Here is a 26,647-nt window from a genome sequence, read left to right on the forward strand (position 1 = left end):
AAATGTGGCTGCATTTGGTGCCCACCTGCACGGGTGGTAAAACAGGGGGACACTGAGATGTCATGAGCTGCCCCACAGCTGAGCATCAGGCTGTAATGTGCATCAAGGTGCTCCAACGTCCTGTTCCTCAGTATTCATGGAAACAACCAGCACTGCTCTAGCACGTGTTTTGGGCGCATCGATGTGCACACAACCGAGTACCGTGCCATTTTACAATCTGTGCTGCAGAGCGATGGACGGGGCCAGCAGGCGCGGTACCAAACTGCAAATCCCAGCAGAAAACCAGCACGTCAGCCCCAGCCCCGCGTCCACTTCAGCAGCAGCATTAACTGATGGCGCAGGGTCACGTAGCTCCCCGTGCATTCTGCTGGAAATCCACTATGTGGTGTAGTACTTAGCGTGCTGTGGCGAGCGTTAATGCAGGGGAAATGCCGTGCAGTGTTTAATGCTAACACACATTCAGCCTCTGTTCCCCGCACGGCTGATGGGAACAGCAGCTCCGGGCTCCCCCCAGCACCACGAACGGAACCGGCACCGGGTACGTCACACGCATCGGACCTCTCACTGTTATCCCATGCAGGGGAGAAAGCAACGTTGACATAAAAATTCACTTCTACAACCAAGGGCACCTTTTTCAAAGCCTTCCTCTAGAACAAAATTACCTGCTCAGTAATCATCTTGCACTAAGAAATTCTCCTTTATCTGGTGGGACTGTCCCAGACGTGACCCGTTCCTGGCAGGGGCAGGAGCACCCCTGAGCTGCCCTGTGGGGACCCAGGTCCTGTCCCCACTGTCCCCATGCTCCCAGAGCCCCCCGAGTGCTGTGACCGTGACCCAGACGCGCGGAGGGGACACTCAGGTCCCACTCCCTGCCAGCAGCTGTAGGAGATTTGCAAGATGCACGTGGACACCTCTGCACCGAAAGTTTAACTGAGGTTCAACCAACAGCTCCACCTGAAACCCACGGACCCAAATAATTTAATCTCCAAGCCCTTTGTTCCTGTGCTCCTGTCCCAGACAAAGGAAGATCCGCACACGGGGGGGATCGAGGTCAGCATCTCCGCAGCAGCCAACAGCCCCAGCCCTCCCAGCTCCCCGCGATGGGACCAACAGCTGCCAGGAGGAGCCTCCGGAGATCCAGAGGAGCAGCTTTGGGAAAAGAAAGGAGTCACTTCTATTATTTCTTTAGCCAGGAGATCCCTTTGCTCAGATCCCACTGCGCCTGCAACGCTCCAGAGGTAAAAATCCCCCCTGGAAGCAAAGCACACGCCTCCCCCTGCTATTTTCTCTCATTTTACCCCTTTTATCAGCCAAGCTGGAATGAAATGTTAAACCCCTGCTCAAATCCCACGAGCTACTATCTGGGTAACTCAATCACCTTTATCTTCCTGGGTCTCTCCCGGGGTACGTTTCAATTCCAAGCCACAGCTCAGGCTGACACAAGGTGCTGATTCTTAATTAGCAGCCACTGACCTTGGCTTTGCTTGATTCTCTTTCCTGTCACTTTCCCAACATACTAATTATCTCAGGAACACTGAGTTTTACGGCTTCTCTTAGCCAAGTGTTTGCTTTCCCCTTCTTGTCAGCTGCCGTGGGGCCGAGCTGCGACGCACAACCCAACGGCCGAGCTTCAGCCAGCGATAACGCGAATGTCCATTATTTTAGACCATCTACAGAATCCACTAGAATTTAAAAAGAGGCAAAAATCCAGTGTGGGACTCAAGACAAAGCCAGAGGAGATCCCCCCACACCTCTGCTGTGGTTGTTATCCCTGACTGAGCACCTGTAGCTCGGCAGCTGAGAAAACAGCCCCTTGTCTCCAAAGGAAAGCTGCTGAAATCCCAAAGAGCCCCTTACGGCACAGCCCGCAGTGCTGGGGCGGAACACGGCGCAATCCAGCCTTGCTCCTGACCAGGGGGCGGAGGCGAGAGCCACGATGCCCAACAGCGTCCCCAGGCCCGGCCCCGCGCCGTCCCCAGCAGCTCCGGCCGCACGAGGCGTCTCGCCGGGTTGTACCAACCAGCCCCGAGACACGTGAGGGATCAAAACGCCCCCAGAGCGCGTCCTGGAGCGGGTTCCTGGGCTCCGCGAGCCTCCACCGCGGGTCGGTTCCCACGACACGCTGCGACTCCTGACCCAGGGCCATCTCCAGATCTTCCCCCACGCAGAAAAGCCACATCGGCTCTGGATCACACGTCTGGTATCTGCCCTGAGCACGCCAGCAGCCTGCACTCGGAAGAGACACAAATGGAATGCAAATACTTGTTGAATCCCTCCGGGGGCCTCACTCACCCACATACAAGGCTCTGAATAAAATGCAATAACTAAAGCCAATAAAACTCCCTGTTTCTGAGCAGCAGAGATCAGCAGGGGGTTGTTTTTAGTTAGGGCCCCCGGCAATGGAAGAAAATAAGATGCTTTATTTCATTACATTGGAGCTGAGGAGAGAAGGAAAAGGTCTACAGCAAAAATTAAGGGCTGTGGCAGCATTCTTCAGCCTTGCCCCCGTGTTTATTTTAAGCATATTTGCTTCAGACTGGACACAGCTGAACCTGCGCAGCTTCAGTCACTGCACATATGCTGATCAAGAGCAGCAATCCAGAAATACAAAGCAGCACTGGTTTCCAAATAAACCAAGCAGGAGCTCGCAGCAGCACGTGCTATCCTAAGGCAGCTCCTCAGAACTCTGGACGTCACACAAACACAGAATGTCCTGCTGGTGACACCCGTGGCCCCCAAACACCCCTCTGGGCTGCAGCCCATTGTTCCCAATATCCTAACTGACTGATGGGCAGATTGACTTTGAAATAATAAGGTTCTCCACAACACAAGCCTGATTAATAGGATTGACTTAACCTTAAGAGGATTGAATTGATAAAGGTAATAAGATTACTGCTTATTTCAAAGACTAGCCCAGGGTCCAGCTGGGCTTCTATGCAAAGGTGAAGATCGCCAGGGGTTGGTAGGGCTGTAGGTTGCGGGTGGCCGAGTGTCAGGACACGGCGGCACCGATGGTGCCCAACGCATGAGGTGAGCGGCAGCAACGGGTCCTGGGCAGATGGTGCAAAGTCAAGGACCCCAACAGCCCATCCCCGGCTCTTCACCACCACACGGCTCCTCTGAACACCCGCGAGGACACTTCTCTGCCGGGAAATGCAGCGATGTTCCCTCCTTTGAGCACTGGAGCTCATCCTCAACACTTCTGGCCTCTTCTAGTTCTCCTTGGGAAAAGGAGGCGCAGTGGCAAGGCAAGGGTTAACGCACAGGAACCCAAGGCCATCACCTTGGTCAGGGTAATAGAAAAACCTGAGGGGTGCAACACTGACACTGTGAGCAAATGTCACCTCCCCGCGAGGGCAGCGGGGCCAGATCCCACACAGGAGGCTCAGAAACCCCTGACAGCCACAACGCTCCGACCCCCAACCAGTCCCGCTACTGCGTTTAGGGAGAAAAACAGGGAGAAATCCTTACGAGCTCAGCTATGGCTGCTGTAAAATATTATCGGAAAGTTATATAAACTCTTTGTGGGGGAATGACGGGGCCGGTCCCGCCTGTGGCTGAGCTCAGGCAGCACCATGCGGCCCCGCGGCCGCAGTCCCTCCCCGCAGGGACACACCAAGCCCTGCGGCCACCAGCCTCCAAACCACGTCACTCATCTCCCGGTCCCCTCCCTGAGCCGAGCTGCCACTTTTAGGTAGCCCTGCATGACATCTGCAGGTTCCTGCACTTAAACTGCCTGAGCACCCCGAGGAGGGAACCGGGAGAGTTTCCAGCAGGAAAATCTGCTTAGCTGAAGCAAACCCTTGCAGCATAAACAATCAGCGACACATGTTTATTCTTCACTCCATTCACAACACCATAAATATTTATTTCAAGTGAGCAGCTGGTTAGTTAGAGCTTTGTCTAATGCTGGGTTTGATCTACCAACCATGTGGACAAGAGAGGGTTTTTTATATATTTATGGTCATGAACTGAGCTCCAAAAGCTGTAAGCCCTGAAACAGATCTAAGCCTGGGAAATATTCTGGAAGCACTGAAGTCCCAGTCGGTCTTGCTTTGGGAAGGATGCAGCCTCCTGTCCACAACCACATCACACGGGCCACATCAAGCCACGCCAGGGGCCGGGTGAGCGCTCCCAGTGACACCAAGGACGGCAACAGAAAGACTTTTAATTATGACTTTGTGCCTTTTGTCTATGGGTTGCAAAACAAATGAAAACAGACACCTCTCCACACCCTTGCAGGTAACATTTTATCAGTGCTCTCCCTGGGAGGATGAAGCACAGAACGATTAAAGGGCAGATGCTGAGAGCTCGTGTCTCTGTTTAGCCACAGAACTACGTCCTCTCGCAGCACAGCGATGCCTCTTCCAGTCCCTACTTGCCATAAATAGAGAGAACAACCACCGAGCTGATTTAGCGCGGGATGTTTGTCAGACTTTCCAGCGGGCTGGGGCAGCTCCCTCAGCCGGGCTGTTTGCACTTTTAACTTTATCAAAACGCTTTTCCCCCCTCTCCACCCCTTGGCGGCTGGAACGGGGTTTCCAGGCGTGCCCCGACACACCAAACCCTCGCGCTTTTCCCTTTCCCAAACAGAGATCAAAGGAAGCATGGACTCCTACTCCAGAGAGGACTCTGCTGTCATACTCCACCTTTTCATCTATTGCGATACGGATACGAAGCCCAGGAAGCAGCAGATACTCAGGGAGAAAATTCAGCTACGGCGCTTGTCCTCCTTTTCCCTGCAGCTGAACGTGCTCCCCCTCGCTGGCAGGAGGGACACAGGCGGTACCGCTGCGTTTGGGAGCTTCAGATAGCGGTGCCTGGCTGCTGGGGGCCAGCTGGACATTGCGGTGGGTGAGGATCGCCCTCCTGCTCCCTGCGGGCTTGCACGGGACACTGGTGGCCGTGGGCGCTCCCAGGGCACCGTCCCCCAGCACCCCCTGCACCACACAACCCTCGGTAAGGGATCACACCATACTTACAGCAAATCGCTGCAGGAACACAGGGCCTGAAACGGTGCGAGAGCAATTAGCTGCTAACAAATCTTCACAGATAAGCTACCGGACACTTGTTTCTCACTCGAACTGTAATTGCTGCTTTAGCATCAGCTACAGCAGCCAAGATCCACAAAAAACCCTTTATCAGCAAAATAAATGAGTGGTTGCTGATTGCCACGTCTGCACTCTGGAGGGCAGGGAGAGCTCTGGAGAGGTCACTGGAGAGGCTCTTGGCGAGGGACGAGGTCGGGGAAGCGCCGGGGGTGGCAGGAGGACCAAGGGGCTGCTGCCCCGGCCCCGCTCAGCCGCAGGCGGGTGCCCCGTGTCACACCAACAGGGCTGAGCGGGCGTTTTCCTCTCCCATTCACTGTTTTTTCACCTTACTGCTGCCTTCCTCTCTGCTGGTCCAGCTCCTCTGCTAAGGCTGCTCCACGCCATGCCCATGCTGCAGTAACTCCCCAAACCCTGTGCTGCTGCTGATGGCAGATGACAGGCAGGGAAGGCAGAAGCTCCATTTTAGGGGGAAATTCATCAAGCCTGTTTACTGTGTCCTCTGTGCAGAGCCTCTGGGATCTCAAGCACTGATGCAGACACATCAGAAAAACACAGTTGCTCTCTCCAGAGCCTCTCCCGTACCAAGGAGAAGAGGGAAAAGGCAGGAGCGCTGGCAGCAGCTCTCAGCCATGCCCACACGAGCCACGGTGACTGAGATCAGGGTGGAGCCTTTTGCACCAGAACCGCGTGAGCCAGGGACAGGGTTTTTCATGGCAATGCCATTCCAGAAGAGCTGCAGCCATGGGCAGCGTTACCAGCAGAAGGTTGTGCCCAAAAACCCTGGCACAAGGAGCGAGGAGGGGGAACACCTACGAGGGTAACACAGCCAAGGGGACTGGGTCTGCCGGCGCTGCCTGCCATCAGGGGGTTTCAACTGAGCTATTTTCTCTGCCTCAGCTGGCCCGTGGCCTCGCAATCCTCTCAGTGAGCTTTGCCTGCCCTGAACCAGCTCAGGAGGCCAAGCCGCGGCTCTGTCCGACAGATGGTACCTCGCTCTAATCCACGAACCGTGCCACGGTCCCTGCGATTCCCCTCAGGTGAGGAGCTCGGTCTCTCCAAAGCTGGAAAAGCTTTGGAAATCTTGCTCTTCCCAGCTCCCCCCTGCAGAGTTCAGAGAAAAACGCTGATGTTTTAACTCCTGCGCTCCCAACAGCACTGCCCGCCACGCTGTGCTGTCACACTGGGGGACGAAGGCAGACGGGTCACAACTCCACGTGCCAGGGACCTCAGCGCTTGCCTGTGTCCTCCAGAAAAGGGCTTCCAGCTCCGCTCACCCCACCCGCACCCCCCCAGACCACAGCATGCAGTAAATCTGCCCCTCCTGCCCGGCTGCTCCCCCAGACCTGGCGCACGATTCCTAACCATGAAGGAGTTCGAAAGTCGTCCACAAAAACTGAACTGCCAACCACCCTCACTCGCACACTGGCCAGCATCACCCCAACCAGCACTGCTGCCCCCTCACACCTCCCTTCCAAACGCATCGGACAGACCACGATGACCGAGAGCCGACCCAGAGACACGTGTGCCCACGGGCAGACCGCTCTGAAACTCTTGGGACACTGTTCGCTCCCGTTCGGGTCCCGCGGTGACAGAGCGAGCGGAGCGGGGAACCTGCTGCGTTAAACCAGCATTGCTTACATCTCATTTCTGAAAACCGCCTCACTGCTTTTACATTTCTGCCTGTTTATAAAGTAAGAGTCTGGCCCCCGAGCCTCCAGAAGGAGAGAAAAATGACTCAGTTTGTTTCTTGTCATCCCACCAACCTCTTTGTTAATTAAGCAATTCACACTGCACATGCTATCAACTTGTTTGTAATTAAAGGCAAAATCAGAGCGAGTTAATGATGGCCGGGCCTGAAGCCCAACCCGTGTGGTGATTTCCAACAACCCAACTCAGGAGCGTGCTCCTGATGGTCCCTGCGGGGTCTCACCTTGGCCTTGCCGGTGCTCTGCAGGATGTGCACCAGCGCAGACGCCATCTCCTCCTTGTTCTTCACGCTCAGCGAGGGCTCCAGCACCGAGCACAGCACCATGTAATTGTTGGTGATGTACTCAGCAAACTCTTTGTACATCTCCATGGGAAGAATGCTCATGCTCTGGTAGCGGGACTTGATGCGGATCATGGGCCCCGGGGACTTGCCCTTCCCGGGGTTGGGGCTCACCACCGGGTACCATTTCTCCACAAACTGCCGGCCCGTGACGGAGCTGACGGGGATGTTCACTTGTCCAATGAAATTGGTCTTGTCCTTCTTTTTCTTCTTGTCAGTCTCTTTGTATAAGTGCACCGTAATGTTTTTGAGCGATGGGAGGTTATTAAATTCAAAGTGCTCCCCCCAAAATACATTATCAGTTTTCAATTTACAGGTAGTTCGTGCATAAAGAACGTCATCCAGGCATAATTCACACAAGTACTTCTTCTTAGCTGGCAGGTCCTTGGCTTCAATAATCCATAACTTTAACATGTTCTCCACCCTTCTGCTGTTGTCCTGAAAAAAACAGGCAAAGAAAAGAAGGTCAATAAAAAAACCTACAAAGCCAAGCAAAACAAAACGGGAGATACGCGTTAATTATTTCGGATGTGCTAAATGAGCAGAGGCTTAATTACATTTTATTTTAAGGAAATACTGGCTCTCAGGAATTTGCATAATAACACTACTTATGTTAATTTCCCAAATATCACCGTGCTCTCCGTGTCTGCTGGTGCCAATTAATATGAGGAACAAGGAAGATAAAGCCCCTCCAAATCATAAACGTATCATTTCCCATTCACTGCCAAGAGGGCCTCAAAAGTAACGGAAAGAACCTCACTGATCATTAATGGCTTTTGCAGAACAGAAGCTCCGTTACAGGTATCTCACGACCACCTCCCTTCTCGGTACAGCGGTTAACAGCAGGACTGGAGAACATTTCCTTCACTGTAACGGAGAACAATCAAGGGCTCTGAACGCACACCCAGCGATCGCCTCATCCACGGCTGGAACGCAACCACCTCTGGCAGGGAAGGAAGCATTCACAAACCCCATGATATTTTAGGGCCAAAGTCCAGAGAATCCAACTAAAACACGGAGAGGAATTATGGGAGACAGTGAGTTCCGCAGGAGAATCATCACAATTCAGAAATAGAAATTTGGCCTGGGTATCTCTGAAACACTGAGACAGCAAAGGATGTGGTGGATCCTTAAGAGCTCCCCGGTGATGCCGACCTCATCCTGGAAGAACATCCAGGGGCATTTGGTGCAGGAGTGACTTGGAAGATAAAGCACCCACAGCTGAACCGCGGCTTGGGATTCCGCAGCAACCTGTTTTGATTGGAAACCTCTCCCGAAACAGCAGCCCCAGCTCAGTCTGCCCAGCCCGGCAGCCGGGGCAGGGCCGGCTCTGCTGGAAGCCAGGAAGTGCACACAGGAACTACACAAGAACACTGAACTCCTGATAGAAATATCCAGTCAGATACCGAGAGTTTATTGTCTGCAAACTCAAAGACAGATGGAAAGTTAGCCATCAGTTCATGGCGTGTTTTGAGAGGAGGGTGTACTTCCAAATGAGTTTGCACTGAACACACCTCAAAACCCACAGTGACGTGCCAGCCCCAGCTCGCGTTCCCGGGACCTTTCTCAGGGCAGTGTGACCACGCAGCCCTTCAGGTCACCAGCACAGGCTGCCGGAAGCCACCGAGCCCCACGTGCAGGAACACGCTGCTGGACACACGTCACCTCTCCCCTCTGCTGCTCCCGACCTGATAGTAGTGACGGAAATCTTTTACACTGACACTATCACTGAGCCGGAACGATGAACTCTGACATGGACGGCTCCCTTAGCAACCCGCCAGGCCTGGACTTAACCCGTATGCACAGTTACGTGGCTCTGCTGCCCGGAATGAGTTCACAGGATCCCATCATTCGTGTCTTCTCTGAGCAGCAGAAAGAGACTTGTTGACTGAGTTCGTCAGTTGTGCAATCCTGCAGCTGACTAGTCCTGATCAACCTTTGTTAGCTAACTCTAGTACACAGAAGGAAAAGCAGCTGTAGACTTTACTTTAAAATGCATTTAGTCTTAGTGGGCCACAAAACCGCATATTGGTGGCCCCGGTGTTCTAGTGAAGAGAAGGATGTGTTGTGTTGATCCCGGACGGGATGATTTTGCCACCTCAACTGGCTGGAGAAGGGAAAGCTACATTGCACAACCGCCTCAAAGAACTCGCTGCAATGGGCACGGGACATTCTCCATCGCTAAAGCTGACACCCAAAGTACCACCAGAGTCAGGAGGTGCAACACGTGAACCCTTCGGACTATTCAGTCTCGTAACTTTGCCGGCAGCCTCCTGCCACCACCCCAGAGCTTATGGGAGGTGACAAGTCCTATGCAAGCAGAAAGTATCATCAGTAACTGAGCAAGACTGAAGATTCTTCAGGTCTGATCCATTCTTAGCAACAGCTGAAGCCGCTGTGCTGAGAAAAGGGGGAAGAAATAATTGGCACTTGCCTGTAAATATAATTGTGGAAGAAAGCAATATGGAAAAAGGCTGACCCACAGTTACACTTACTCACTAAAATGACAATGCGTCCCCTGCTGCTACTATGCAGCAGGCTATAAAATGTAATAACGAGGAAGTGAACTAGAACAGAGGCAATTCCTCAAAGCCACTACCTTATTTGGGTGCACGGCACGCCGCAGGTTCTCCATCCATTTATCTCGCTCTGCTGCAGAACGACACGAGAAGCACTTACTTCCTGATGAAGTCGTCACCTACAGGGAAAGGAACAGGATTATGTCTTGACCGGCACACTGCAGACTGCCATTTCGGGGGAGAGGGGGGTTAGCAAAGATACTAGCGCATTTTTTAAGTATTTTTTAAGTAAACAGTTTTACCCAAGCATGAAGCAACAGCCCCTAAGGCTGGCGGAAAAACAGGGAAACTCGGTATGTCGCAGAAATAATCATGGAAGCAAATTCCAATTACTTCTCCTCTTCCACAGCAGAAAACAGTAGATTATGGGCCCCACGCATGCGACACTTCAAACCACCAAGCTCCGCAACTGAGAGCAGATCCTTAGATGAACCAAAGATAAATTGCAACCACTTGGCATCCCTCCAGATTCAACCCAGAGCCGGTGACAGTCACAGCCCTGCTCCGCGGTTCTGGAAGGACATGGGGCCTGGGAAGGCTGGCTGCATTCCTTCCCGTTCGTAGGCCACGAGCTCTCTGCGTGTCCTCACACACACGTGTCCCTCGAGCCGCTGTCTCCTCCCAACCCGACAGACCAGCCCGTGGTCCCCGAACCGGCGCTGCCCTTCTCTGCAATATTCTTTACGTACATCTCTGCTTGCAGCCCACGCGGGCCTGCCCGGGACTTTAAACAACTCCCCTCTGAGCTCCATTTCCGCCGGTCTCAAGCTGCAGAATTATTTCCGAGTGCTTTATCATCTCACAGCGTTTGTGTTTACACACGGCACACTGGGTTATCTGCTTCTGGGAGACACAATCTCCTTTAATTTAATGTATCTCCTGAAGCGGTTCTTACAGCAGGGCTGGCACTTGCTAAGATTTGTCATTAGCCAACCTCAACGATGCGCTAACACATCCCTCCCTTTGAACACAAGAAGCCCAACCTGTCCCTACACAGCGAATGCAGTAAATCCCGCACCCTCGCCACCCCGCTGCTCTCTCCTCCCCATCCTCACGCACTTTCACGCTCCCTTAGAGACAAGTTGTCCCGGGTGACACACACGGGTCCCACAGCTGCCTAGAGGATTCGTATCCAAACAAACAGGCAATTTAGCCATCCTTCTATTGAATCTCTTCATTAAATGACAGTTTTTACCAGCTGTTGAGTATCTAATACATTTTCTCGCTGCACTTAAGTCAACATATTATCATTGAGTTATCATGGTAAGATTTATGATTCAATTCCAAAACAATTACTGATTGCCTAATCACTCAAAACCTCCAACAAACAGTAACTGTCACACTGAAGTGGGAAAAGGGGAAAATCCCCGTGCGACACGAAGCCCTCTGCGTCTGATGGGAGTTGAAGGTTGTATCTATGTATCCATCTATCTACATATCTATGACCAAAAATGTAATTTTCCCTGATCTGCAATAACATCCCAGCCTTGAGCTCTGACCTAAACATCATATGGCGTTACTGAAATTCACGAGTTATTAATTATCTTGGTAAAGAGAATATTCTGGTCTCATCAAGATTCTGGATATGCTAGAATACTACTAACGTAAAGGATAAACTCAATTAGTAAAACTCATTAATTTCAAAAATGTTACTCATTCACATTCGTTATTCAGAGCCCTCGGATGGGTGATCCCTTAAGTCAGATAAAATCTTGTCATTTTGATGTCTTAGGTGCAGCGTTGGGTCCCTCAAAGCACACTTGAAGGACTAACAGCACAAGATGATGACTGAGCTACTGAAGCTGCTGCACTCGAGGTGTTCAAGGCTTCCAGGAGCAGACCTTCAGCAGGCTCGGGCTGGCGAGCCCCTCCATACACGTGCAGAACGGCCAACGGCGTCTGGAGGCCCCGCGAGCAACCGCGGCATTTGCACAGCTGGACCAAATTTAGAGCAGCTAAATTTAGCTCCACTGAATTCCCCCTCACTCGGGCAGGGCCGGGGTGAAGTGACACAGGTTCAGTCGTATCGAAGCAACTACAGATGTTCTTTGTCCCGCTCTGCATCCCACAAAGAGCAGCAGGACCCCAAAACCAGCGGAGCCAGGAACAGGCTCTGGAGTCTGGACTCCGAGCGTCCTTCCCTGCACTGAGATGCCCACTGGGTGTTTAGCGCCCACAGCACGTGCAGTGGCCTTAGATGATTATGCTGACTGGGAAGTCTTATAAGGAGAAAAGTTGTGTTGAGTAACTTTAAAAAAAAAAAAAAAAATCAATGAAGAAAACAAGTAAATCTCGACTGCCAAGTACTCAGCAAACCAGAAAAAACAAATTTCATAGAACTAAACAAGCAGAAAAAGCCAAATGCAGCAGTGCATTAGTGCTGACTGCTTACCCCGGCAGAGCAGTCGAGTGCCAGCTTGAGCACGTCCTGCTGCAGGCCAGCCCAGCTCACGGAGAGGAACAAGAGGAACACCCATGTTGTACCTTGGTACAGCAGCCGCTTGTGTTTCTCCCGCTGCAGACGCCTTTGGCACCCTCGCTGTGGTGTCCCTGGGGTGCGCTGCCCCCTCTCTCTCCATCCTGCCCTCCTCAGCACGACCGCGTCCGCAGCCGTGACAAACCCTGATGTGTTGTTCTCCAGCCAGGAGGCTGCAGCCGCAGGACCCGCGGCACGTCGGACCGGGCGCTGCCCGCGCCGCGCAGCCCGCACCGCACCCCGCTCCTGGAGAGCGCGCTGCGCGCCGTCACGGACACAAGAACACGTGCACCCGGCCCGGCCAACCCTAGAACGACATCCCAAGCGAGAACGGATGGACAGCAGATGGAAGCAGCTCCCAAGGCACCAGCCACCCCGCGCAAGGAGGAGTTAAGAACAGTGCGAGGCTGGCACTGCCCAACAACAGCAACGCTTCGCTTCTCAAGCTGAGGCAGCAAACTTGGCCATTCCTGACAGATGTCCCTGGAGAGCAGATCCACAACAGCCTCGAAGCGCAGGGACAAGGCACCATCGCCAACCCACAGCACCTTCCCAACCCACAGTCTTGGTTCCCCTTGTCTCCGTCACTCTGGCTGTAACTTCTCACTTGGTGTCTCTCAGTCAGGGCTCTTCAGGACACCAGCGAGCTCCTGGCTCTCCAGCGTCCCCACACACAGCAGTGTCGTGGCTCTTGGCCATCAGTCTCTGTTTTCCTTCCGTCCTCGTGCAGACGCCAGCCAGAGCTTTCCCAGCTCCAGGAGCCACCGCAGGTTTGGCTGCTTTTTGCCATATCTCGCCTGTACTTTCAGATACAGCAACACTGAAGGACTCAGAATCACAGGCCACAGACGGGACCCTCTGGACGCAGCGATAACAGCGGGCGACATTCAAGCACTGAGGAGGAGAAGATGCTCGTGTGGTTCTGTCACTCAGCTTTCACTGTTGCCCGGGATGTGGAACCGTGGGGTGCAGCTGTTGGTGCCCATGCAGGTCGGGGTCTGGAGGGGATCCTGGGACATCTGCAAACTCATTCCAGTGCTGACCTCACTCCGAGTTTGGAAGATGCTCTTTGGAGACACCAGATCAACACATTAACAATATGCCATTTAGCTCTCACCTCAGTCCTTCCCGCTGGAGCTTGTTGATGAGTAACCACCAGTTACAAATCAATGTCCCTTTTGTTTTCTGGTATTCTTCCTTTCCTCTGCAGGATTTGCTGAGCAGCAATTAGCATGTTCTTTTTTCTGTATGACTCTTCTTCATCCAACTCACTTAAAAATAAAATTTTCTTCCCCCTTACAAGTGTAATTTCCCTCTCAGTCAACTTTCTACAAGTACTGTTCACATCCCTTCCTCTGCTCTTGTGCGCGGAACAGAATTGGTAAACAACTCTTATATTATGGATGTCACATCTATTTTCCATCTAGCTTCATTTTATCTTTCTTGAGTGGAATGTAATAGAGGCCATATAATTTACAAAACTGTTCTCCTCCTGACCTGCCACACTTGCTCAATTCTACAGAGAATGAACAGCACTGGGAAATTTATACCTCAGCCCACTTCAGAGTTTATGTTTGGGGCTATTATTTGTAAGATTGTTTTTGTGTTACCATCTTACATTTTAAGAAATGGATCTTTTAACTCATTTCTTTCCAAGTGTGCTAATTTCAGCAAAGAAAAGGTCTCCACGTCTCTGGTCTGACTGCTCTTGGACAGGACCCAGGAGGCTCCGCAGGCCGTGCCCAGCGGGGGAGCCCGCGGCCCCGTCCCCTCCGCAGCACCCCCAGCCGCCGAGACGCGGTCCGTCTGCTCCTCTGTGCCCAAGAACAAACAGGTTCCTTTCTCTGTACAGAAATCGACCACCTTATTACTGTAAGAAAATCATTTCCCAGTTCTATATCCAGCCACTGCCATAAGCAATAATGCTTTGCCATCCATGATGGAGGACAAATGATTCCCAAGACGTACTCCACTGAGCTACCCAACTACAGGCTGGTTTGTACGTGTCCTGCCACCTCCTGCTAGCACAGACCTAACCACATGCCACAGCAGATGTTAGAAGAATCTCAAATACTCACAGCTTTTTCTATTTACCCAAACAACTGAAGCTTCAGTTTTCCAGACAAAGTCCTCAACGCTCCCACTGCCAACAGCAGGCTGCCTTTGTGACCACGGAGAACGTTTGGGAACACCGAGTAGGGATTAGCGCTCTCCGACACAAACGTAAACTACAAATGTAGGCTCTGCTAATACGCAGCCGTACGTAGCTCATCACCTGTGCGGCACCAAGTCCTGCTGCCACGAGGCAGAGCGCTCATCACTCCCATCTTGTGGGTGTGATCCTCCTTGGAAAGACCGGAGTCATTTTCTGCCCATGAAATGGTCTCTGTGTCGCAATTCAGGGCAGTAACGTCTTTTTTAACAGCAAGATCCCGAGATGCAACCCCACGGCTGGCTCCCCGTCAGCCCATCGGGCTGGAACGGCCCCGCGAGCGGCAGAGAAGAGAGAGGCTCCTTACCTCGAAGCAATAGTCCTGTCCCAGGATGCTGCTGTGGACGGGCTTGATGACCACCTCTTCCTCCATGCTGAGATCCAGAGCCTCAACAGCACTACTGGGGCTGAGCAAAGACTCGTGGGAGCGCGATTCTTTCAGCCTCGGCATTAGATGGGATCTAGAGGAGAAACGTAACAGCATCAGTGGATGCTTTCCTTCCCAGGGCACTTATTGAGTCCATCTGTTAGCAGCAGCAGCAGAATATTTCTGGGAATTTTTTGCCATGAGATAACCGAGGGCCCAGAATAGCAGGGACTGCTACATTGTCCCATTTATAATTTGGTGAGCAGGTTTATTACAGACTGTACATTTTTTCCACACACAGTCAGGACTACATTAGAGGTTTGTAGACTGTGGGTCTCTGCACAGCTCAGTATCTTCCAGTGGCCACCACACCGGCTGTGTGGGACCTCCCAGTGCTCACCAGTCCTGCCCCTGCGGCTGCAGCACCCGGTGCTGAGCTCCGGTGGGGCTGAGCACCCACAGCACTGGGTCTGCATGTGTCCTGTCAGCACCCTTCACGCTGTTTTGCAGCACCCAGTCCCTCCTGACAGGAGGACGTTACCTGCAATGGGGAGGAATCAATGACACATCCTTCTGAAACCCCAGACAGTGCCCGGGCGGACGCCGTCCCCGTTCCCCCCACCAAAACACGCACATCCGCAGCACGGATGCAGCCGGTGTCTGGATCCGCACTCTGTAACCAATAACCCCAGGGTTCGTGTGCTCTCTCCGATTGTTACACACATCCCCGGGATGGGGACAGTGTGGAAAATAAGGCCTTGATAGCCCTATCGATTGATCTAAATGCTCTGGAGTCCCACTGGCAGCATTTAGCAGCAGGGAGCCCACAGACAGCGAGCAGCACACCATTTTCCAGCCAGCCAATACAATCAATGGTGTTGTAACTCTTGAAGCTAAACCAGAGAGCTCAAGGTGGGGAAAAAAAGGGAAAGATTGCTGGGTAGTCCCAGGGAAAACACAGCAAAACCAGAAAATGGCAAGGGAAAAAATAACTTGAGGGCAAAGGGAGCAGTTGTCTCCTCTATAGCCTGCACCATGCAAAATGTTCCTACACCAGCTCATGAAAACTCTGACCTTTAACAGCTCTGGCAAGCACTTTAGGGTCTTCCAAAGAGAACACGTGTCCCTCTGTCTACAAAGAGAGCATGACGCCTTCTCCAAGGGCATGGAAGGACAGAAATAAGGGGAGTTTGAGATATTCTCAGCATGCTCTTTTGTGAGCAAAACAACAATGCTCCCAGTATACTCTCAGATTGCTTTGTGTGATGAGTTTCGTCGTTCTCTAGAATAAAGCTGCCCAAAACACAAAGAAATGTCAATAGCGCATGCAAAATTCATAGCCTCCAGCGAACCGCACGCCAAGCTGAATCTAGAAAACAGCCAGAGGAGATTCCGCCATAAACAGCAGCGGGAGGCGAACAGGTGCTTCTCCAGATCGGCCATTTAGATTCCTGCTATGGATGAAGCCGCAGGTGATGACGGACCAGCCCGCCGCTGCGTCCTCCGGCTCAGCGTGCCAACGGGCGGCTCTGGAAGCCACAGATCCACGGGACAACCAGCCCGGGGACAACCAGCCCCGGGACACGCTGCCAGCACAGCCTCCTGACACCTCCCTGGGTCCATAGGGACGCAGCCAGGACCAGCTCTGGTGGTGCCTGTTAACGCATCTGCATAAAAACAGACGACAACACCAACATCTTTTTCTCAGGGGACAACCAGCAGCCCTCAAACGCTAAAGGCCGGGGTCAGCACAGCCCCGCGCTGGATCAGGAACCGTGGCTCTGAAGGAAAAGTCTTTCTATCCCATTAGCGATTCTCTAAACTGCCCACTCACCCCATATCTCTACGGTGAATAAATTGATCTTTAGGAACTGAGCACAGTCGTTTCCCAGTACTTTGTGGCAATTTTACACAATTTTCACAGAAAAGGGTCCATATCTTCTTCCTCTGAATGATACTGTAAATTAACTCTAATACAGGCAGACAGATCAAGTTACCTCGGGATGCTGAGTGCAGAACTAATATCCAGCAGCTCAAGAACTGACAATGCAGACTGCTCAGCAAGCCCCGATAAGCCCAGAATCAAGTAATTTATGGTAAACCTCATTTCCATATTTTAAAGATGAAATTAGAAAAGGTAAGGAAGCGAGCTGAGGCTGCACTCTTGTTTGGACAAATATAAATACTGATAATCTCAACCCATGACTCAGGAGTTACAGACTGTAACACATGGAACTACATCACTGAGCTGGACTGTTTCATGCTGGCCTCAGAATTTTTATTAAAATTAAACCAAAACAAGTCTATTTTTCATTCAAAGCTACTGCAGCTGCAAGGGCACGGGTGGGAGGGCAGATGTGCAATACGAAGAATCACCAAGAAGGAGTCTCTCAGGACATACTATGTTCTCACAAGTATTTATATCCCTGCACACTCTGCCATATGCCTCCAGGAATCCTAAAAATAACGGGACTTTTCTTGGGCAGGAGCTATTTGTCGGGTTCCCCCGCGTCCTGCACCGCGCAGCCGATGGGGTCCAGCCCGGCCCACTAACACAACCATTCTTCAGCAGCTGCTGCGCGGTACGGAGGGAGCCCTGCAGGGCTCAAACCAGCCCTAAATGTCCCAGCATCTGCCTGTGTATCAAGAGCTAAGTGGGGAGATGTCATTAATTAGAGACTCTCGTTTGAAACCTCAGCGGAAGGGATGAGATCTGTGCCGGAGGCGCTGGCAGAGCCACGAGCGCTGCCTGTGCGGAGCAGCCCAGGGACACCGGTCCGTCCCCAGAGCTGGTCCTGGTGCTCCAGCGCTTACCCTGCACGGTCCGGGGGGCCTGCAGACCCCCTGAATTCAGGAAGGGTTACACACCACCAACCTTCAAGGGACACACATGGTCTTTCCACATTAATACCCTGTTCTAGAGAAGAGAGCATTTCTCATGTCCTTTGGTAACATGACGTTTGCGGTAAGAGTCTGTTTACTGGAAGACGTTTGCAAGTCCTTGTTGCAGCTCCCACGGACCTTTCTTTGTATTAACAGTAAGAAAAAGGTCCTGCAAAGGCCATGAGCTGCTTCCCTGACCCAGCAGGCGAGAGCAGTCTTGTTAAGGAAAGGACCGCTGCACCTTCCCCCATTTGGGCATGGAGAATGCAAACCTGCCACGTGCGTGTTCCAGGGAAGCCCTTGGAGTGATGATGTCTCTGTCCTGTACCACATCAGGCCATAAAAGACCCAGAGAGCTTTGTCCCCTGCCCCGCTCCGGGGCAGACACAGTGATGCTCACAGGAGATGGACACTCAGCTCTGCTGGGTCGCACCCGGCGTGGGCAGCGCAGCATCCCTGGGACACACACCACAGTCCCCGTGAACTCCTGCTCTTCCTTGGCCAACCAACATCCCAACAGGCAAACTCACCCGCAACATCATCTGCTTACCGTGCACGTACACTTCCAAGATGACAGAGGTACTTTGTTCAAATTCATCTCTCGACCATCACTTTTCAAAACGCTGCCTGTGGGGCCATCCAACCTCCTGCTGGAATAACTCGCTGTGTACTCCACGTCCTGTCCCAGCTTACATGAGCCGATCAAATTCAGCTCCTACACCTTTGTTTTAATATGGTGGGAATAGTCAGCTGCCCAGACACATCTCACGGCAAGAAACCCTCTTTCCAAACAGCGCACTCAGTTCCTTTTGCCATGGGCCTTATTTTAATCCCTTTCTGCTTGCCTAAAGTTCAGTTGAAATGAAGCGGGGGGGGGGGGAATCTCATAAAAGACCACATTAGTTCTAAAGAGAAATAACATTACTGCTACCGGCACTGACCTAGAGAGTCCGACAGAGAAGCAGCCAGTCTCTGGTTATTAAAGGAAGAGGTTTACTGCCCAAGAGCAATGAGAGAGGATTGTTGTTCTAAACAATAAAAGTCATAAAACATTACCACGTGAAGGGATGCTATCCCTCTGCCTGCTTCCTCCACGGGCAGCCAGAATGAGGGACACCAGGCATTATCCGGCTGTGACAACCCACCCAACCTGGCCAGGACCTTGGGGCAAGACTCTGTGGACACCGAGAAGCCATCCCGGAGGGACAATCCATTCTGTCCTCATCAAACTGGTGGGGTTTGAGCAATGGAGGCAGCGGCAGAACAGCCGGAGGGACTGCCCGGGAGCCCGGCCTCACTGCTCCCCCAACAACGATCCTCTGCCGAGGCTACATGGAAGGAAAACATGGCCTGTCTACATAGAATTATTCTGGAATAGGTTTGGTGTGCTTAAACTCTTACTCCAGAATTGCTTTCTTGTGAAGACAAGCCCTCAAAGAGGCAAGTTTCCATCTGAGAACCTCACCTGCCTGAAAACACCCAGCTGCTGCTTCCGTGGGTTCACGGTGAAAATTGTCCTGATATTTTTGAGCGACAGAAACAAACGGGGAACGTGGCTGGGCAGAGGGGTGGACAGACACAAAACTAACGCTGAAACATGGGGAACAAAATAAAGAGCCTTAGGAAATCTCGTACTGTTCCACTGTGAGAGCACAAGCAGATTGGGGAATTTGGAAGGGAATCAGGCACTAAGGTGGAGATGTCCCATTAACACCAGCTGCAGAGTCGGCCTTTGCAACACAAATGCCTCCCCCCGGCAGGGGGATCTGACCTCCTAAATTAAAGGTTTGACTCCGTGACAGGTCTCCTGGTCAGGAAACATGCCCTGCTTTCAGAATGCGGCTTTTCAAGGGCTGACAGCTCTTTTCTCTGGCCAGCTGGGAGGGGGGTCTTTAGGGCAGCGCCCACCCGAGCAGCACGTGTCCGCTGCAGGGGGTCCCACACGCACAGACCCTGAGACCCGCGACCAGCACAAGCAGAGTTAAAATCTGCCTCCAGCCTGGGGATTAGGTTTTGTCACGACTGAGAACAAAGTGGACAACTCCACCAAATCGACTTGCAAACATCAGACGGGGGCAGGATTTTAGCAGCGGCAGATGGGAGTAAATCACAGGCCGTGCTCTGCCAGCTTCACCGCGGGCAGCGCACCCGCAGCTCTGCGTGCGCGGGCTGCCCCACCTGAGCCCCGGTGCTGGTTACAACCGGGACCGCGCTCCCCGCAGAGCCCGGCCTGCTCTGGTGGCCGCGTTTCATCCTGCAGCAGATGCAACCCGGGCTCCCCAGGGCAGCTCTTCTCCCCGAGCCCCACCAGCCCTGCCTGGTGCTGACTCCCCACCAACCTCCTGACCACCGCTGCCGGTTCTCATCCATTCCTCCCCAATGCCTCATCCCGCTTCAATTTAACAAATAAACACAAAAGTGATGTTATGGGAACATCCAAGAACAGCACAAGAGAACTCGCAATGCTTCCAGAAGACGAGAGGATTGTTTTTTTCCTGTAGGACAGGATGTGTGGATGAGGTCTCGGCACGCAGTGCGTCCTTCTCCCCGTCCTGCTCACCCGAGCCCTTTCCCGCAGCTTTCCGAACGCGGAGGCGGGTGCTCCGCAGCCCCCGGGGCTCTCTGGGCCGCAGGAAAGCTCCGCTCGGCACCCGCGATGCAAAGCTGGTGCCACACGTCACCCTTGCTAACGCAACACCTTTGCTGAGCAACACAGAGCACGTGTAATTAAACTTATTAACGCCTGCCCTTGTTTTTAGGCTGTTCTCGGTTTTAACTGGCAGCAGAATTAATTACATCCAAAAGGACTCTGTCAGCTCATACCAGATTCCAAATGTTGTTTTTGCCAGAGCAAACCTGAAGGATGATTTTAACCCGTGACATCCACCCCAGTGCGGGTGTTTGTTTGTTTAACAACGTGCCACTGCAACGTTTGTCAGTGACAACCTGCAGGTCCTGCACAGTGTGACCAGCACAGACGTCGACTGCATTTCTAATGTGCGAGAGGAGAGAAACTGCAAAAGCAAGCAAAGACACCTCAAGAGCAAGAAACAAAGGCGATCAGAAGCATTACTTGAGTTTCAATAACAAAAAATGCTGTAAACAAGATAAGAAAATAACTTCTCCCTCTTTCCCAAGAACAGAATGGCACCACCATCTTACTCTTGACAGAAATTGACACTTTATATTAAAAAAATACCTTTTTTATCGCTTCTATTGAAACCAGCACACACTAACAGTGCTGGATCTGTGCACAACTGATACTAACAGCAATCACTGATGCACCACTCAGGGCAGTTCAACCCACTGCACAGCTGTGAGAACTTAATCCTTCCCACAGTCTGGAGCGAGGAGGGATTGCAGGGCCCCAAAAAACACCTGGGGAAGCTCCACGGAGGCACAGACAAACCCAGGGCAGCTGTGAGCACCGACCCACACTCCCGACACAGGGGGTGCTCCCCAGCTGCATCCCAGAGTCCCGAGTTTCCACGGTGCAAGCAGGGTGGGGATAAAGTGCTTTATTTTTATCACTGTTTGTTTGTCTGGGTGCAGACTCTGGACAAGAAAGAAAAAGCAAGTCAGGATCTCGCCTCTTGGATTAACCACAAGGAATCTGAAGTTGCAATCCCCATCTCCCACACTACGGCGCTGGCTCCGGAGCCCGGCCATGGGCGGCTGCCTGAGGCAGCGACGATGTTCTAATAAATAATGATGAAAACAAATTCTTAGCACAGGGAATCATGGCCGGAGCGCTGCTAAAAATAAACCGTGTGTGCCGAGGACCGGGCTGGGAGCAGCGAGCGCTGGGCGCGACAGCCGCAGGGGCCTCGGCGCGCCCGGCCCGCGCACCCCCGCCCCATCGCATCCCACCCCGAGCCCTCCCGGGGCTTGCAGCCCCCGCGGACCGCGGGGCTCAGCCCGCAGCTGCTGTGACAAGCGGCGCCGCGACCCCACCCGGCCCGGCCCCACCGGGGCAGCGCGCTCCGCTCCGGGCGATGCGCGGGGCCCCGATCGCGGCCGCACTCCCGCGGCAGCGCTGCAGCCCGGCCGCGGAGTTCGCTCTGGGCGCGCAGGAACCGTGCCCGGGGCTGCGGGTCTCCGCCGGCCCCCGTGTGCACCCGCGTCCGCCCGTGTCCACCCGCGCCCCGGCCCCGCGCTCACCCGCCGGGCCCGGCTCCCGCCGCGCCGCTGCCGCTCCGCCGCCCCGCTCCGGCTGGGCCATGCCGCGCTCCCCGGCCGCGGGCGGGCCGCCCCCCGGCCCTCGCCGCCCCGGGCCGGCCCCGCCGCCGCCCCGCCCCGCTCCGCCAGCCGCGCCGCTGCCGGGGCCGCCGGATTGGCTGCGCTGTAGCTGGGCAGAGCCCCGGGCCCGCAGCCCCGGGAGCGGCCGCGAGGAGCTGCGCGGAGCCCGGGCTCGGCTCGGGGCTGCAGGAGGGGACGGCCTTGTGCCCCTGCCGCCCCGCAGCGCTCCCGGGGCCGCCGCCGCCCGGCCCGCGGTCGCCGAGCCGCTCACCCCTCGCCAAAGCCGGCCTGGCCCGGGGCCGCTCGCCGCTTTCATTTTGTTACGATAAATCGAGTTCTCCAGGAGCCTTTATTTTGCAAAAACTGCACTAGGGCACCTCTTCCCTGCCCGCTGCCCTCCTGCTCGGCTCGGAGGCCGGTTGGCGGTACCGGGGAGGGGAGCGGGGACACGGCAGCCAGGCCGCCCGCTCGGGTGTCCTTGCTCCCGGATGAGCACACACGCATTCCTTTCCCATTTTGGAAAGCCGAGTCACTGACCTTTGCAACAACGCAATCCACAGTAAGGAGTAGCGCCTGCAGCAGCAGCCAGCGGCACCTGCGTGAGCCATGGTCCCCGCATGAGAACCCGCACCTGCCCGGGCTCGGGTGAGCTCTGTGCTCACGGCCGCTGCTCCCAGCACAGCTGGGGCTTGTTGAAGTGCAGAGTCACAAAACACGGTGCCCAGAGCAGCAGGTAAGTGTGAGAGGAGGATGTGAGACAGCAGGGAAGGCTGCACAGCGTGGTCCAAGTGTCCTGATTGCCACCATCCTCACCCAGCCCACGCCGACACGTTCCCAGAGCCAGACTGCTGCTGTCATTGTGGCGTATTCAAATGCCTCCATTACTCATCAAGAACAAAGTAGGACTATCTAGTAAATGAAAAAGCACTGCATGGCACTGTCCCCTGCCTGTTATTTATGGCTGCTTCCTTTTCCACTTTTCAAAGGCTACTGTCCATGCCTGCTGCAAATCATAAATCCTCCAGCTCATGCAAGGCTGCTCCAGATCGGGGGAGAACGCAGGCACCTGGGCTGCAACTGCGGTCAGCGTTGGAGGGGAAAATGAGAACAAAGGTAAACATCCCTGATGGAAACACTCCAGGTTTCCCCACAGCAGGGGAGGGAGGCAGGTCTCACCGGGGCAGCAGGCACAGCCTCGCCTCCTCCACTGACTCGCAAGCCGGATTCCCAGCCGGACCATCACCATCCCTCCAGCCAGCACCACCACGCACGGTGCTGACAAACGGGTCAAAATTCAGAGGTTCCCTGCCCAGCTCTGGCACCGGCTCCCTGCACATCCTCACTTACGTGCCTCTCCTCCTCAAACAGAGGTGGGCACGGCACTCCCCCCCTGCCAAAGGATCCAGACAACGTCAAGGACTGGCAGCATTACTGCTGGGCTTGAATAATAAGGAGCACTGTCTGCCACCTAAGGCCAGTGGGGTCCTTTTCTTCCTTCCAGGGTAAACCAGTCCCCCCGCGCCCCGAGGATGACGGCATTGGCTCAGCAGCCACACTGGAGCAGAACAGCCGGTCGGTGCATTTCCCACCTTGCTGCCCTAGCTGAGAACACACAGACCCTTCCCCTCGCAGTCTGCAAACAGTGCTCTGCATTTAGCCCATTTAACCTCCGTTTTGCCTCCCCTCGTTTACCCCGCCAGCGGTTTGAAGTTTTCTCACCCTTTGTTGGCAGGTGCCATGCAGAGAGACAAGCTCGCTGTCCTCGATCTGCTTTTCAAGGCTTCTATAAAGTAGGGCACCAGCATCAACCCAGCGTCAGGTTTTTGATACATTGCTGGAGTAGCCAAAAATACTAACAGGCAGCTTCGGTCAATCTTTTAGTTCTCAAATCTGCAGCAGCAGCAGCAGCAGCACAGGGTCCTTTGTGCGGCTGGGCAAAAATATGGTGCACGCCAGACTGAAATCCTGGTCAGCAATCCAGAGCCAGGCCGGGCTCACCGGCAGCTCCCGAAAAGCGCACCTGGGTCCTGAGTGGGCAGCGCGTGGCTGGTGGGGTCCCCTTCTCCGCAGCCATCACTGTTTTGCTCTCCGTACTTCCTTTAGCGCCTTATCTACCTCGCTGCGGCAAAACGCGAAGGTCAAGTTACAGTTTTACCAAGCCTTTTATCTTCCTGGCAAGGCACGAAACTGCAGAACGTGAACTTTGGAACGAGCCCTCACAGTTGCAGTGGGTGGAGAGCGGAACAGACCGAAGGCAGCGGGAGAAGAGAGAATCCGGGTTCTCTGTGCAGCCCAGCGCTGGAGTACTTTCTGTTGCACGTTCAGACACATTATTAGGGCAATCTGGAAGGAAGTACAGAACCCGACAGGCATGTGCTTTGGCCGGCGTTCCAGCAGGAAGCCAGATGTGCTGGGAAGCGCAGCAGCTCCAGCTGACGTGGGGACCCAGCACAGCTCCACTGCTGCGGCCAGACGACACGGAAGAGACCAGCAAGCCCCAGCACAAGAGCTCTGTTCACTGGGAACTGCCCAGCCGAATCTCCCCTGTCCCAAACCTGCAGTTCCAGGCAGTCTGGGCAGGGCTGGCACACCAGCCAGGCATCGGGACATCGAGGAACACGAACGTGGAGCCCCCAGGAGCTCGGGTCACTGTCCCGCTGCACATCCATTCACACCATCACCTCCGCCCATGACTCGTGTTCCCGAGGGTAACGCGCTGCCAGCCCTCTGGGCAGCGACCTTCCCAAACTCCTGCTGTGTTTACCTTCCTGAGCCACTAAACCCAGGTGTCTCTCGCTTTTTATTGAGTGCGAAGCTGGGGCTTTATGACCATGCTGTCTAGCACTGGGAAAAAACCAATTCCCTGACAACCTTGAAGAGTTAGCAGTGGAAGGGACTGTGATTATCCAGATTTATTCCACACTTACAGTTCAAATCAAAATGCCTGTTAATGTCCTAAGAAACACTTATTTTAGAAAGTTCAAACAATCCCATACTTCAGCATAATTAACATAAAAAGACATGTAACTGCACCACTGGCTGTCACTGGGTGACAAGCGCTGGGCTGGGCACAGCCATTGTTGTGGGGTTCTTCTGAAAAACTCTTCCACGGATGAACTACAACCTGTGGCACCATCAAGCAATGTACGGATGTCACTGCAGGTACCGTTAAATCAGCTCTCAGCACGCCCAACGTTCCTCCATCAACCTGCATGTCCACACAGTGGCCTCCAGGAACCACAGAGCAGCCGTCACCTTGGCTGCGTTTGTTCGGTCCCTCAGCTCAGTTCCAGCACACAGGTGATCTGAAGCTGAAGGGCACAAAAACCAGCCAGGCCCTGCAGACCAGAGGAACAATGACCAGGTTAAACCAAGAGATTATGAACAGATTTCTTCACCTGCTTCATTAAATGTGCTCGATGGTCACAAAAGCCGAGCTGCAGCATTGACATCCAGCGCTTCTGAAAGACCAGGCACCGTATCCAATAGTATTTACACTGAGGAATATTTAACCTCTGACTAATGCTGCCTTTTACCCCGTATTTCATTGCGGCTGGACAGTGGATCTGGACCAGCCAATTTCTTTTGCTCTTTGTAATTAGCTTCACTTTTCTGCTTTCCTGAGCAAGCATTAGACTTTCCGCTAGGAACGTCATCCCGATCAATGGGAAACCTGTCTTTACCGAGATGCCACTCATCTTTTCTGAGGTTTTATTTAAAATGTAACACTGTTATTAGCAGCAGATTTTCAGAAACCTTTTTGTGAGGTCCCATTCCTGCAAACATTCAATATCATTTTGTGCTATTAGTCTCGCTTTAGAGACACTACTTAACATTCAATGACAATTTGAGCCAAGAAGCATTTGCAGGAGACAAGTTTTGAATTTCAAATCCAAACTACGCGGGGTACCAATGGGGTATGACTTCCAGCCTGGCAAACACAAATACATGTTTTAGCATCTCAACTCCATTTTATTTTGATTTGTCCTTCTGTCTAACAATATTGGCATATATAATAGCTTCAGTTTAATAGGTAATAGCTGACTTCAGAGACTGAATGATGTTCTTAAACAAAATGATGTTCTTACAAAACAACATCCAATCAATGAAAAGTTTACTATCGGAATAAAGTTAGGAAAATGTTCTTTTGCTGCTGCTGTACTCTTCCTTAAAATAAAAAAAGAGGAAAAGCTCAAAGCATTTTAAAGTTTGTTTTGGTTGTATTTTACCCAGAGATGGCACCAGGATATAAAGCTAATTTCTTCCAATTGCTATCTGCCTTCTAGCCAGATAGATTTTAGTGTCTTTTAGGGATATAAAGCGCATCCTTCTCATGAGAACCTTCTTTTCAGATGGAATGAGAGATTCACACCGATGGAGCCGATGATTTTTCCGTGGCTTTCAGCGCTGTAAGTGCAGGCAATCCATCCATCCTGGGCAGCCCCTGCTCGGCTCCGCCTCGGGCAGCTTGCAGGAGACACAGGCCCGTGAAGACACAGCGCGTTCTGCGCTGTTGTACACTGCACGCAGAGGGGTGAGGGCAAAGCAGGAGGCGCGCAGGGATGCCGACAGCCCCGCGGTCCCTGGGGGGCTCTGCACAGAAACCACTAACAGCCACCCAGCCCAACCTCTGCAAACAGCCACATCCACACTAAAACACCCCCTGGTCCCCAGGCAGCAAGATGTGTCTGCAGAACCCGCGCAGCGACGCCTGAGAGAACAGGACCTCAGGAAAAGCCACCGGCGCTGGAAAGCTCGCAAACCCCCATTGCTGTCCCCACCTACCCCAGCAC

At 53.3% G+C, this 26,647-nt stretch overlaps 1 protein-coding gene across 14 annotated transcripts in view; it reads right to left on the reverse strand.

Moving 5' to 3' along the window:
* Window positions 1-26,647, reverse strand: part of DAB2IP (DAB2 interacting protein) — a 146,314-nt gene that overhangs the window by 22,593 nt on the left and 97,074 nt on the right. For 11 of the 14 annotated variants that reach the window (XM_065035519.1, XM_065035516.1, XM_065035514.1 and 8 more), the window contains 3 exons: window positions 14,673-14,826; window positions 9,698-9,796; window positions 6,982-7,536 (listed from right to left, as the gene is read on the reverse strand). In XM_065035519.1, coding sequence (XP_064891591.1) covers window positions 6,982-7,536; window positions 9,698-9,796; window positions 14,673-14,826 — 808 coding nt within the window. Of the gene's footprint in view, window positions 1-6,981; window positions 7,537-9,697; window positions 9,797-14,672; window positions 14,827-21,776; window positions 21,897-22,391; window positions 22,875-23,573; window positions 24,153-26,647 lie in introns of those variants that run through there. The other 3 variants (XM_065035520.1, XM_065035522.1, XM_065035523.1) reach the window with 3 other exon arrangements.

This window comes from Columba livia, chromosome 19 (genome assembly GCF_036013475.1).
Source record: "Columba livia isolate bColLiv1 breed racing homer chromosome 19, bColLiv1.pat.W.v2, whole genome shotgun sequence".
Taxonomy (NCBI): domain Eukaryota; kingdom Metazoa; phylum Chordata; class Aves; order Columbiformes; family Columbidae; genus Columba; species Columba livia.